This window comes from Agrilus planipennis, unplaced genomic scaffold (genome assembly GCF_000699045.2).
Source record: "Agrilus planipennis isolate EAB-ADULT unplaced genomic scaffold, Apla_2.0 scaffold96, whole genome shotgun sequence".
NCBI classification, from domain to species: Eukaryota; Metazoa; Arthropoda; class Insecta; order Coleoptera; family Buprestidae; genus Agrilus; species Agrilus planipennis.
The window spans coordinates 534,270-548,886 of NW_020438968.1; the positions used below are offsets into that span (position 1 = coordinate 534,270).

General features: G+C 32.3%; 1 protein-coding gene across 5 annotated transcripts in view; it reads right to left on the reverse strand.

The window, feature by feature from the left end:
• LOC108734467 (developmental protein eyes absent) overlaps positions 1 to 14,617 on the reverse strand; it is a 126,153-nt gene that overhangs the window by 80,806 nt on the left and 30,730 nt on the right. Inside the window, exon 1 of one of the 5 annotated variants that reach the window (XM_025975334.1) lies at positions 8,306 to 8,795. The exons of 1 other annotated variant lie outside the window; for it this stretch is intronic. In XM_025975334.1, the coding sequence (XP_025831119.1) occupies positions 8,306 to 8,383 (78 nt within the window). In that variant the 5' untranslated portion in view covers positions 8,384 to 8,795. Of the gene's footprint in view, positions 1 to 8,192; positions 8,265 to 8,305; positions 8,796 to 14,617 lie in introns of those variants that run through there. 3 more of the 5 variants (XM_025975333.1, XM_025975336.1, XM_025975337.1) reach the window with 3 other exon arrangements.

A 14,617-nucleotide genomic window follows, 5' to 3' on the forward strand; every position in this document is an offset into this window, starting at 1 on the left:
GTAGATAATAGGAAATCTACTTTTAAATCGAACTCATATTTCAGACGATTAATTTATTAAAGACACATGTTGTAGATAATCCGCTGAATTGGTATGCAAGTCAGTCAGAGTCTAACCACATAAAATTACACGCAAACACGTGTACATATGGTAACACACATTTTCGCTGCATCACAATTAATCTTCTTTCATTGCTTAATAGTCCAAGACTTAATTGACAGACTATTTTCATATCACGCCTACTTTTGGTAAGCTATTATTATACATGTCCTTTATAAGGAATAGACGCCCATCAGGGTTGGCATGTTCAAGTGTTTTAAAAAACGTGCTTTAAATATTGTTTAAAAAACAATCTAATCTTAAATTAGACTGGATGTCGAAAAGCGTTTTAGGATTCTAAAAATTTTGTGGAATTTTGGATTTTAAATGTTTATTTGGTTATGTTCCACAGCATTAGCTATATTTTGTGTCTACATAATTTTCATTTTTGTATACTTAACTAAAATAAATTCTTAATATATTTTTCTTGAAGTGTTTCCATTTTTCAATACTATTACAAATCCAGAAAGTTCCGTTAAATAACTAAGATAGTTTTAGTTGACTTGGAATTTAAGCAACATTTACTATGAAAATTGTTTTGGTGAACAATATTAAAAAACGTGGTAGCTGATAAAATAAGTAATTAATCTGTAGATTGATTTGGTAGACTTAGTATGGTTTGGTAGACTTAGTAGTATTTATTAAAATGACGAAGTTAGGCGTTAAATTTACCAAATTTTACTTTTTCTTATAATTTTTGTATTTAAAGAGGGTTTGTCAACATTGACTTGATATGACGCCTCTCACTTTTGATAGATTACATGCAAGGGTTCTTTTCTACTACCAATGTAAAAAAGTAATTCGTGTTCCACAACCTTATTTCATGACATTTCACATCAGTTAATTCAATCTTCATTAATTGGCTTAAATAAGAGATATTGTATAAAATGTATATCTAGATGGCTAAATTGTTACTTTTGTTTACCTGATGATAGACAATTATGTACTTAAACGGATTAAAAATCAAAAAGGAGAATGTCTCCATAAAAATTTATAAGGAATGAAATCGTATCATCTTCGAAATTACTCCGTAATACATACTAATTCATCCACAACACAATAAGCAAAAAGGGTTTTCGAGGAAATAATATTAGACAGAATCAGACACATAAAATAAAATTAAACTATTTTTAATTTTGAGGCACCAAAGTCATCTGAAAACTTTAAAAGAAGAACACATTTGCAAGCTGTTTCCTTAAAATGATTAAAGAAGATGCAATCCACAGATACCAGCCATATATTAGGGGAATTTTCCTATGTCTAGGGAATCTAGAGCCAGATTATAGGGAAAAAGGACTTTTTATTCAATTCTATCCAAAATTTAGGGAATTCTTAATATCTGTAAGACAATTATAAAGAAAAAATAAAAAAAAAATCAAAACAAACAAGAAATAGATGTAACTAACTGAAAAGCATTTTACTTTTAAAATATTTCTCGGCTGTTCACAGTGAGGAATATTCATCAGGCACAAAGAATTATAGGAACAGAAATGAAAAACAATCACACGGACAATTAAATGATCCCTAAGTATCAGCATTTAGCAAGGAGAACTTAGAGATAGCATTAAATGAAATGGAAGCGGTACTAACAGATCAGTACTGTATGAAAATAAATAAAAATAAAACTAAAATACTGGTATGCAAGGGAAGAAAAAATAGGGAAAAAGCGAATATAAAGATAGGAGACGAAAAATCAGAAGTAGTGGCTGATTTTAGATATCTAGGAAGTCAGATAAGTCAGGACGGAAGGAGGAGTAGGGATATAAAGCAGAGGATAGCGCAGGGTCGAGTCGCCTTTAATAAAGAAAAGTCACTTCTATGCTCGCGAACGGTTAATTTAGAAATTCGAAAAAGGTTGTTAAAGGTGTATGTTTGGAGCGCGGCGTTGTACGGGTGCGAAACATGGACAGTGGGCGCGGCGGAAAAGAAAACGTTAGAAGCCTTCGAAATGTGGTGTTATAGGCGAATGATGAGGATAACGTGGGTAGAAAAGGTTAGAAATGAAGAGATATTAGAAAGAATCTGAGAACAGAGGACTCTATGGAAGTCAATAAAAAATAGTCGAGATAGGTTGGTAGGACACTTTCTCAGATATGAAGGTCTAGTTAGAGATATATTAGAAGCAGAGACAGGAGTTAAGAGGGGTAGAGGTAGACCTAGGTTAGATTACTGTTCGCAAATAGTTAAGGATGTGGGTTGTTCTAGTTTAGGGAAATGCGTAGATTAACTCAGGATAGGAAAGAGTGGAGGTAGGTGTCCAACCAGTCTTAGGACTGACGACCTTATGATGATGGCATTTATTCAAAACTTATTGTTCTACAGTCACAAGGGCCAATCCACAAAATTCTATTATTGAAGAAAATTGCAACTCATCATACAGTTGCATTGCAGTTTACCGATATCTTATGAAGTTTTGTGACGAGCTATCACCACCCGGAATGACATTCCACCACATGAAGTAAAATAAAGAAAAAAAGTTTTTGGAAGACTTCGGATTAACAAATATGAAGAAAAAATGATGAGAGATTATGTTCCCAAAAAAAGGAATCACGATTAGCTCAGAACAATAACAAAAAAAAAATAGATCAAAGCTAAAATGGTCGGCAAAAAAGAATAAATTAGACGTGTCAGGACAACCAAATATGTATATGTTTTAGATGTAATCGCGCCGGTCATTTTGCTCGTGGTTGTTTTACAGATTTGCCCCCAAGCTGTAATAAAGGAAAAGGTAGCTTTCCTAGCAGAAAATTCTCGAAATACAAAAGGCAAATGGTGTTTCGATAGCGGAGTTTCATCACACAAGAGGTAACATCCAAAAATCTCTTCAAATCCTATTCCGAAAATGACAAACCTCTCAACGTAGCCAATAAAGACACAACTAAAATTACATAAGTATAAGAAGTCAATAGTGAAACATGAGGAAATAAACCAAAGAGCTACAGATTCAACAATATTTATCATATTGATATTAACCCAATATCTGCCTCCAAGATTACTGACCTCGATCTGATTGTAACTTTTAAGAGGGAGGAAGCCGTTGTTAGTGCCTATTTAAATAAGCATTTTGAAGAAGAAATATATACATATGGAGACGCCAAGTCTGCTGAGTGAAACTGAGAAGATAATTGAGGGAAAATCAATTAGAAGTCAAACAACGGTAATAAACGAGAAAAGAATTATAGATTTAGCAGAAAGGTATCTAGGAAAGATACAAGAAGACGCAATTCCTATTAAATAGCAGGTTAGATGCCGATTGAGCCAGCAACTTATTGATCATCGATCATTTACGGATTACGTATTTATATTAGCTTCTGGACCGATTAGTTGGAAGACCCTGCAAGTAACCCGTAGGAAAAATTTCCACTGAACTTCAGTGGGAATAAATGGAAAATTTGTAAATTCCATTCAAAACCATTTGGCATAAATGAAAAAATAATTGTTTCCATTTACAATAATTCTATTAATATTTACATAGGAAAAATTTCCATTGATTTTCAATGGGAACCAATGCAAAATTTATAAATTCTATTTAAAACCATTAAATGGAAAAAAAATTGGGTACCTAAAAATGGAGATCTGGTTTGAGATGATTAAAATTTACCAAAAAAATGGAGAAAAACGTGCTGATTGTCACAGCAAGTTGTAAAAATAATTATTAAATAATAAAAAAACATTATTTAGAATAATAATTGTCATGTAATTAATATTTTCCTCATATTTCATCTTGATTAAAAAGAATTTCATTTAATTACCACTAGCAATAATTAAAAGTAAAAAATTAAGAATTGACACTAGGGTTCAGAAATGGAAGTTCCAATGGAACGCAAGGGAAATCCCATTGCGTTCAGCAATGGAAGTCCCATTTAGTTCGAGAATTCTAGTGGAAATTCCATTCATCCCATTGGCAGTTCTCCATTTATTGCAATTAATTATTATAAGTGGTAATTAAATCGCATTTTTTAATGGAAATAGAATGGAAATTTTTCCTACGGGAACACACAGCTACACCATCTGCAACAAAAGCAGAACGCATGATGATCTCAGAGGCAGTTCGAAACACCATATAATACCTTTGAGGACTGCTGAAATCAGTTGGATCTTCATGTGACTCTATAACACTATGGAACTACTCTCAGAGTGCACAAAAATTGATTTAGAATTCATATAAATTACAAATAATTCTAAGGCCTAAAGTCAAATCCTTAACTTAATTTAACCTCTGTGTACATCAAAATAAAGTAATTGCATTAAGAAAACCAAATTGTACCATAGAAAACACGAAGATCTTCATTTAGTTGTAATACTAAAATGAAGGAAAGTTTTGTTTTCACTTTTTGAAGGTAAGGTTACCCCGATTCAATTTCAAATCCGAATAACCTTCGCAATTAATATAATTTAACCTCCAAGAGGGTTAAAGATGTAACTAACTGAAAAGCATTTTACTTTTAAAATATTTCTCGGCTGTTCACAGTGAGGAATATTCATCAGGCACAAAGAATTATAGGAACAGAAATGAAAAACAATCACACGGACAATTAAATGATCCCTAAGTATCAGCATTTAGCAAGGAGAACTTAGAGATAGCATTAAATGAAATGGAAGCGGTACTAACAGATCAGTACTGTATGAAAATAAATATAAATAAAACNATTCTAAGGCCTAAAGTCAAATCCTTAACTTAATTTAACCTCTGTGTACATCAAAATAAAGTAATTGCATTAAGAAAACCAAATTGTACCATAGAAAACACGAAGATCTTCATTTAGTTGTAATACTAAAATGAAGGAAAGTTTTGTTTTCACTTTTTGAAGGTAAGGTTACCCCGATTCAATTTCAAATCCGAATAACCTTCGCAATTAATATAATTTAACCTCCAAGAGGGTTAAAATTAACATTTCGCATTGCAAGTATTTATAACACCCGCTACTTTTTAATATATATATATCTAAAACGCAATAAACACCATTAAAGATAGGACAACATTAGGCATAGATATATAGAGACAAAAGATTAGCATGCTTAGACTTACGATTTTTAGAAGCATATTAGAAGCAGAAACAAGAGGTAAGATGAGGAGAACAGGTAGAACCAGATTAGATTATTGTTCACAAATAGTTAAGAGAGATGTGAGATGTTCTAGTTTTAAGGAAATGTAAAGATTAGTTCAGAATAGGAAAGAATGGAGGTACGTGTCCAACCAGTTTCAGGACTGACTACCTTACGATAATAATGAGAACGCGAAAGCCTTTATGTTTTTTTTTATTGTTGCCGCAATTTCGCGTTGTAGGACGCAAAACAAGATGTGAAAAAATAGAGAAATCTACAACACATTTTTGGGCCAAAAGATACATGTAAAATGATTAAACAACCCCTGATTAAAGAAGCATTTTCTATATAATAAACAGTACTGAATAAAGATGTAATTATATTGAAGGGCCCATTGGTTGATGGACCTGATAAATAACGTAATGTAACATATTGCCGCAGTTTTATATATCTAAATAATTAATTGTTACTTATATAACTCTCTTATTAACAATATTACGATAAAACTGCTCTTCAATAGGATTTGTGGAAGTTTTCTACATAGATTAAATCGAGATTATCACTTTGATTACACGACTTTGGGGTAGTGCTATTTTTAAGGTAAAGTTTTCCTTTTTATATATGCAATTCTCATCAGCAGCCTACTGACCATTAACAGTTTTACCGTTTAACAACAAGCAATCCAATTTGATGACGTTTGAGAAAAACAAATAATTTTCAAATACTTATTAATTCTAATAATTTATCAGTTTCTTTTATATTTCATGACAAAAATGTATACTTTTTGTTGATGATTNCACAAGAGTTAATCCAAAAATTATTTCACATGTTCAACTAATTTTAAGTGATGCGTTTGGAAATGCGCGTGAAAAACTTCACATTTCGGGTCAGTCTTGTTCCTAGATCGCGCGTTAAAATCACTCAACAATAAAAAAAAAAAAAAAGAATAATGTGCTGAGCTTCAGTCGTTCACTTTCACTTTCTAGTCAGGTGCATTGCATTACAGCCGAACTGAACGGTTCATTTTTGCTCGTGACGTAACGTGAACATTACACCACAACAACTACGACGATCTATTTGAAACTGAAAGCTTGGGTTACACAGATCACGTTCGTCTGAAAGCTCCTCTGGTGGCAGGAGCGGGAACTTAGGTAAATGCCTTCTTCAAGCTTCAGACCAATAATGATAATGCATCGGAAGTTTATTTTTTAGAGGGAGAGCTTATGATTTGATACAATGAAAGAAAATCAAACATGAAAGCTCTTCCGTCGCTCAATAGCAAAAGTTTCTTGCACGAATGCAGTAGTGATTTAATGTTTTGCTCATATTATTCACACAACTTAATCAGAAATAATTACAAGTTGAGTATTATGCATGCATGCATTAAAAAAAGTGTAATCACCAAACAACAAGTACACAAATGTGCATAATTAATAAATTAATTGATACACGTCAAATAAAAGGTACGTGAAATTTAAATATTTGACATTTTTTAATGTTAAACTGATAAATAATGACCACATTAAAGGTATTATGCATACGATTGAAATGCGAGCAGGTCAAAAACTACTTTGTGTTTCTGGATATTTTCCAAACGTCACGAAAAAAATAATGAATTTCACGACCAGTTAATAAAACAGAATACAACAGTTTAAAAGTATTGTAATTAAGTCACTCTGAGTTATCATCAAGGTAAAATTTTCAGTCCAAATACTGGCTGGACACGCATCTCCACTTTCTTTTTCGACAATTAATACTATTTGCGAACAGTACCTAATCTAATCTAATCTGGATCCACCTTTGTCCCTCTTAATTCCTGCTTCTGCTTTTAGTTATATCTCCTAGTAGCCCTTCATATCTAAGAAGACGTCCCACCAATCTATCTCGCCTATTTCTTATTGACTTTCACGAGTTTCTTGTGATCTCGTACTCAATCTAGCAAGACCTCCTCATTTTTTAGCTTTTATATCTAGAGAATTTAAGCATACGCCTGTAAACACATCTAAAAAATTTTTTTTTTTGTACTATTTATTTTCCACAGCGCCTTTTGTCTACGTTTCACACACGAAATTGTTATCAAAAAGTCAAGTATGAAATTTTAATATTTTTCTAATTTCTAAATTAATCGAATGCAAGCATAAAAGTTTTTGTTAAAAGCGACCCGACCTCGACCTAATCTTTGTTTGATATCTCCAGCGCTTTTTCATCCTGACGTATCTGACTCCTTAAACATAGAAAATCGGAGACTTCTCGGTTTTTGTCTCCTAAATCGGGGAGTCCTCATTTTTCGTCTCCTATTTTTATATTAGCTAAATTGTCAAATGATTTTCCCCTGTACCAAATGTAGATAACTTTTTTCGATCGACAGCAGCCACAAAGATCTGTGCTTGATACAATACCATAAATCACCCATTTGCTCATTCATGAACATTTTTCAAGTAATTGTATTCAATCATTTAATAAATAACAGTACCTATTATGTAATTTATTTGTTAACAATTCAGTTTTCTCAAATTTATTTACAAATCAGAATCTTCGGAATAACCTGTCTCCAAATTCCATTATTTTATACCATTTTAATGGATTTTACCTAACACTTTCACAACGCACAGGCTAGGTAAATTACTTTAGGTATGAAATTTTGCGTTCTTTGTAGGTATTGTAAAAAAATTTTAATGGACGAAATGTTGGAAAACATTTAAATAAATACGAATTTGACCGAGTAGGTATAATTTTTATCCGATTAATTAATTTGCAGAAACAGGAGTCAAGAGGGGTAGAGGCAGATGTTTTCCAGAAATGCGGAGAGGAAGAAGTGGAGGTGCGTGTCCAACCAATCTGCGTGTTGAAGACCATACGATGATAATGAAGAATTAATTTGCATTTCGTTAAAGTCAAATAATAATTTTCATTCTGCCTCCTTAGTACGTTGTACCTGTGATACCTGTTTGTTTTACTGATCGTAATTTCTTAATTACTTTTGTAAGAAAATTTTAAAACTATTATTTAGTAAGAACCCTACATCCCAAAGAAAGAAAAAATCGTACCTACTGATCTGTTCATCATCCGCTTTAAAAATGATATATATCGATCTATAGATATCGACACCAAAATTTAGGGCACATGTAATATGAAGCTAAACCTAAAAAAGCAAAAGTACCTTTGGTTCGCACATTTTGTCGATTATAGTACATCTTGTTTGAGAGTTCAGATAATTGCACGGCATAAGTGTAACCATTTCTAGTACCCGACGGTACTAACTTATTGCACGAAAGCTAACGCACCATAAAAACCGTTTCCTGTTTTCAGTCACTCAGTAATTGAATATTAATTACCTATCGACGATTGAGCGGTACAACAATAAGAACACAAGAGTTAATCCAAAAATTATTTCACATGTTCAACTAATTTTAAGTGAAGCGTTTGGAAATGCGCGTGAAAAACTTCACATTTCGGGTCAGTCTTGTTCCTAGATCGCGCGTTAAAATCACTCAACAATTAAAAAAAAAAAAAAAGAATAATGTGCTGAGCTTCAGTCGTTCACTTTCACTTTCTAGTCAGGTGCATTGCATTACAGCCGAACTGAACGGTTCATTTTTGCTCGTGACGTAACGTGAACATTACACCACAACAACTACGACGATCTATTTGAAACTGAAAGCTTGGGTTACACAGATCACGTTCGTCTGAAAGCTCCTCTGGTGGCAGGAGCGGGAACTTAGGTAAATGCCTTCTTCAAGCTTCAGACCAATAATGATAATGCATCGGAGAGCTGGGTGTGAAACGTCCAATAGAGTACCTTCGCAGGTGAGGCAACCGCAGTTTTTTTTCGCTCGGGAAAAGTGTACGTACGTACGAAGCTCACGATTTATCAGAGCATACTGTAATAAGGCGTCAGTTTGAAAAAGTTTTATCAGTCTATTATTTGTTCGTTCACTACGACTGCCTTTTAATGAATTTAATTGATAGTATCGTGTCAATTTTTTTCAAGAACTGTCCTCATGACTAATCGTCATCACTTTTAGGTGCTATTTTCTAATAATAGCCAACAGGACGTTTAAGTGATTTAACACCTGTAAGGACTTAAGTATTATTCGGATAAATATGTTTGAAAATTGTGTCCTTAATTTAAATCGTTATTCTTTCGATATTTAAATTTAACTAAATAATCGCGATATTGAAATAGAAATCGTAAAATCTTTACGCAATTTAAAAAAGCATCCGCTTTTATGAATACAAAATTCTTAACAAAAATAGCAATAGCCCTAAACAAATGGCAAGTAACAATGAAATAAATTTTTGGTAACAATCCTCTAGTTTTTAGTAAATCTAATTTTGAATTTTCTTATCTCATCCATCAAAAGTAGTATAAATGAGGTACAATTTATTTAACTGTTACAGAAGCTTTTTGATGACTATATGATTACTCAGAATTGGTTTGTATAACAAATAGTGTGTTTATCTTTTATTAGCCTAAGACTAAAAAATAGTGCAATTTTAAGACCACTGCCACACAAGCTTTATGGCCCTATAAAAACGGGCTAAAATGACTATCGATGTCTCATGAGTAAACGCAAGACCCAAGATAAGACTAATATTTATAGTCTTTGTTTTGGTGTAGCATTTAGTATTAACGATCTGTTGGTTTTGTTCTTGCTTCACGACAGTATGTCTCCGTCTTGGTCTTGTCCTTGGTAGATCGCTATTTATTTTTGTAGAATCTATCGTAACAGTTTATTGGAAAAATTAAAATTACCTGGATATTATACTATATAACATATTCCATTCGTAACTTTTCAATTTTAAATGTATCTATACTTAATATTGAGAAATTTTAACTTCTTTGGTTATCTTTATATTTCAAGGAGAAAGTGGCAAAAATGAACATAACATTTTTTAATATTAAGCGATCAAATTAGATAATTTTGAAGCACTCCATGTATCTCATAGTAAGGTTGAGTTCCTAAAATTTTCAGGACATTTTAAGCATGATAAATAGGTATACATAAACGGATTATTCAACAAATGCTAGATTTCGCAAAAATTAGAACTTTTGGAATACCCTATATATTGCTAACAAATTCAATATGCATGTTTTAATAGTTCTTTGTCTTTATTTCAAGGCATTTTTCAAACTGGTCTTATTTAATTCTGTTTTACAAAAGAATTGTTGCAACAAAAGGCAGCATAAATATTATTAAGTAATTTTTATTCAGTTATTTCATTTCATTTTGTAGCTGTATATTGAAATTTAGGTAAGAAGAGAGAAGAAAATCTTGCTAATAAGTGTTGCTCTTGATCTTGGTCGTGTTTACAATGGTAAGTCTTGGTCTTAATTTTGGTCTTAGCTCTTTGCACAAGACTGGACAAAACGGCAATACCAATACCATTTTTGCTCATCACTAAAAATGACTAAAACTCTTCCCATTTTCATGGAGAAAACTAAATTTTTATGACAAATAAATTTTTGATTGTAAATGACTGAATTTGCCGTAGAAATAGTAGAATTTATTAGGTAACTAATAAGTAGTTTCAATTTTGACATGTTCTTTTAAAAATTATTTCAAGTTTCTTAATTATTACAATTAAATTTGTAATATCAACTAAAATACCTAGTAAAATTTACTTCGGCTGGGATTTTATTTTTACAAATTCGAGTCCAAATTGTAATTTTTATTATTTTCGCTTATTAAGTAACGGGCTAGTGGGATAAATTGTAAATATCGCTTTAAATTTTCCTTTTTCATTTTCTCCGTGTTATGTCTTTAATTAAATACCAGTCGTGTAGGTATCGTTTGGGCATAATTCATGCAATTTCTACAAAATATAGTATTCGATACTATATATCTATAGAACTCTATTACATCTGTATACGATTCTACTCAATTTTTGTAGCACGTGACCAGACGGGACAAATATTATGTTACCAACTTTTGCATTGTAATTAACTTTTTTATTACCTAACCCCTAGAAAAAATACAATTTCATGTTAATTGATGATTAAGACCATCATATCAGAGTATCTACCTACATAAAGCAGGTATATAGTTACGCAAAGAAAACGAATTATCAGTAAAATTTGAAATAAATCCAATATTCTTATAACTAACCGACAAAGACAAATTTTGATCATTATCATCAGTTAATATAATAAACATCTCAGTCCTTTATAATCAGTTAAAAGATAACAAAAATGTGCAGTAGGTAGGTACTTTGATTATTGTTGGATTTCCTCCACTATCCAAAGCTATACAAGTTTTTATGCCGTCAAAAAATAGCAGGAACAATGTGGGATGTAATGAAAAATATCTTAAACCGATAATATGGCTAACTCGTAACATGTGTGTCGCCTAAAAAAATGAAACAACAATCACGGAAAGAGGGTGTCATAAATTCAATGCAATTAACTGTGTAGCTCAAGAGGATGACCCAGTTTCACTACAACTTTTTTATATTTGAAAGCTGATATTTATTGTTAACAAATTTGAATCTGTCATTGGTGAGCTTTTTTGAGAAACATCTTTTAAATTAGTGTATATTAAAAAATACGTTATAATCTTATAATGAGATGTTATAACTTATAGCGTTTCAAATGGTTTATTAATTCCCTTTATACAACATTTTTTTATTATTTACTAGCTTTTTCCAGCGGCTTCGCTCGCAGAAATTAATATTGTTTCTCCATAAACCTTTTAACTCCCAATTCACCCTTACAACATTTTAATTTTATGTAATGTCCATGTTTTGACTGATAAATTTTTCGTTTATGCTGTTGCGTTTTGTCATTCCATGTCAGTTGCGTTTTCTTATACCACGTTTTTTTTCNTATTATAATACCTGACATGCTAATTTACTTTTAGCGTTTTCAATATTTTTAGTTTTCAAATGGAGTTATTGGTGTAAGGGATAACATATTTATAAAAGTATGCTTTTCTGTGTATATTTTTTTAAATTTAAGTTAATATTTAGTTTTATAAGATTTCCGTATCTATATGTGAATATAAAATTTCCCTAACTCGGACTTCGTAAAATGCAGCCAATTATGTTCGAATTAGAGAAAATTCGAGTTAAAGAAAAAAAAAAAACAAAACTAAAATTTGCATTCGAATTTCGAGTTAGAAAAATTTTCGAGATAAAGAAATGGAGAAATTCGAGTTAAAGAGTTTGAATTAATGTAAAACATTTAGTGAGTCAAAAGAACAAAAACAAATTCGAGTTAGAATAGATTTCGAGTTATATGAATTCGACTGTAAATCCAAAGGAGGGGTGGCGATCAGGCCCTTTATTTGCCCTAACAACTGGTTTTCCTTATAAATAAGAGAAAATCTAAAAAAGTTCTCTTCTAACAAACTTTAACATTTATGATAGGCAATACACATAGGTATAACGAATTTACCTCCTACCTTAGATAAATTTCTTTTCCTTTCACTGAAATACCTAAAAATTGACATTTTTTGTTGTTTCAGTTGGTTGTTTTGTATCGAGCACAAGGAAGTACTATAAAAACTTTTACGTATGTAATGTAGAAACATAAAATCCTTAACATATAGAATAATATGTAACAAACTTTTATTTAAACACAATTCAATTTCATAAAAGTTTGTTTTTCGCTAAGAGCACAAGCGACTACCACTGTGATTCTTATATAGGTACGTTAAAGACTTTATGTTCATAATATACTTCATACGTACGAGTTTTTGTAGTATTCCCTTCTGAAACAACTACAAAAAATTTCATTTTTCTAAGGTAAGGGGGCAAATTGATTTGAATTTATATTGGCCGTATCGTTAAAGTTTATTATATTTATTAAAAGAATTATTTTTTTAGATTTCCTCGTAATATAAAACACTAGTTGTTGAGCCAATAAAGGACCTTATCGCCACCCTTCCTTTTTTTTCATAATACGGCGAGAATCTTAAAGTCGCCAGTCCCTTAAGATTGGTTAGTTGGACACGTAGATACATCTACTTTTTCCTGTCCTGAACTAAAACTAAAACATTCCACATCCGTAACTATTTATGAATCTAATCTAGGTTTACCTCGACTCCTGTTGGCTCCTGTTTCTGTTTCTAATATGTCTCTAACTAGCCCTTCATGCTACAGAAAGTGACCTCTATCAACCTATCTCGCCTATTTCTTATTGATTTCAATAACACCCTATGTTCACCTACTTTTTCTAATACCTCCTTATTTCTAATCTTCTCTTGTTTCCTCATCTTTCGTCTGTAACACCACATTTCGAACCTTTTTTTCTTCCTCGCTCACGTTTCGCATCCATACAGCGCCACGATTGAGGCATACACCTTTTTTGGATTCCTATATTAACTGTTCGCGAGCATAGAAGTGACTTCTTTTTATTAATGGTAGCACGATCCTGTGCTATCCTTTGTTTTTATTTCTACTGCTCCTTTCATCCTGACTTCCTAGATACCTGCCGAAAATCAGCGACTTTTTCAAATTTTTCGTCCCCGAGAATCGCTAACTTAATATTGTATATACTAAGAATCATAGGTGGAGGTTATTGTAAATTAAACGTTGCACCGTCAAGACTGCTTATAAGGAGAAAATATTTGTGTAATTGAGTGATTAACAGTACCGTGCATTTCATTCTCACGGCGTCCGTCGACATCCAAAACCGAAACAGTTCGGTGTCGTGCCGCGGAAAAAACATTTAAACAACACCTCCGTACCTAATAATCTGTTCACGTCGGTGTGGGAAGGGTTTAACGTTGAAAAGAAATCGAAAAATCGTTCCTGACGATCCTACTTATAATAAATATATTCGGAACGATAGCATCGGATTCGGGAATTACATTACTCGCTGTCGGTGGCCAACAAGCGATTACTGCCACACACGTCGCTACAATCGATTACTCTTTTTACCATTGATTGCCGTTGAACACCAGTTGAAACGTATATGACAGCCAAACATCATACAAAATACATATACAAGGTATGCATTAACTGGGTGGAAGAATCGTAAAAGTAAATAGCCGACTCGATGCGACGGTTTAACGGCCGTTCGTTTGGAATTAAGTTTAACAAATTTTCGACATACTTTTTGTCAAACAAGGACATCATACCATACATATAAAATTTATAACTGTGACGTGTAGGATTCTGAATTTGTTATCTGTTGCTGATGTTTCGTCTTCAATCAGATGAGATACCATTAGGTATCTACAGATTTCAGAACTTCGTTTTCTATGTGTCAATATACTTGACAATACAATTTCCATTTAAATGGACCTTGTTGAAGCATACGTAATCCTAAAATGTAGCACTGTACTACAGATGGCGTTTACAGCGTCATTTGTCGTATTTTCTAAAACGCGCTGTTAAGGCTGCAGATAAAAGTTGGTCTGTGTTCTGGCGCAGCTGCCTGCGACGCGCTGATGAGATCCAAAAAGATCGAAATCGCGATCCGCGTCTGGCAGTTTCGACAGAATACAGACCACTTCGAATTATTTTA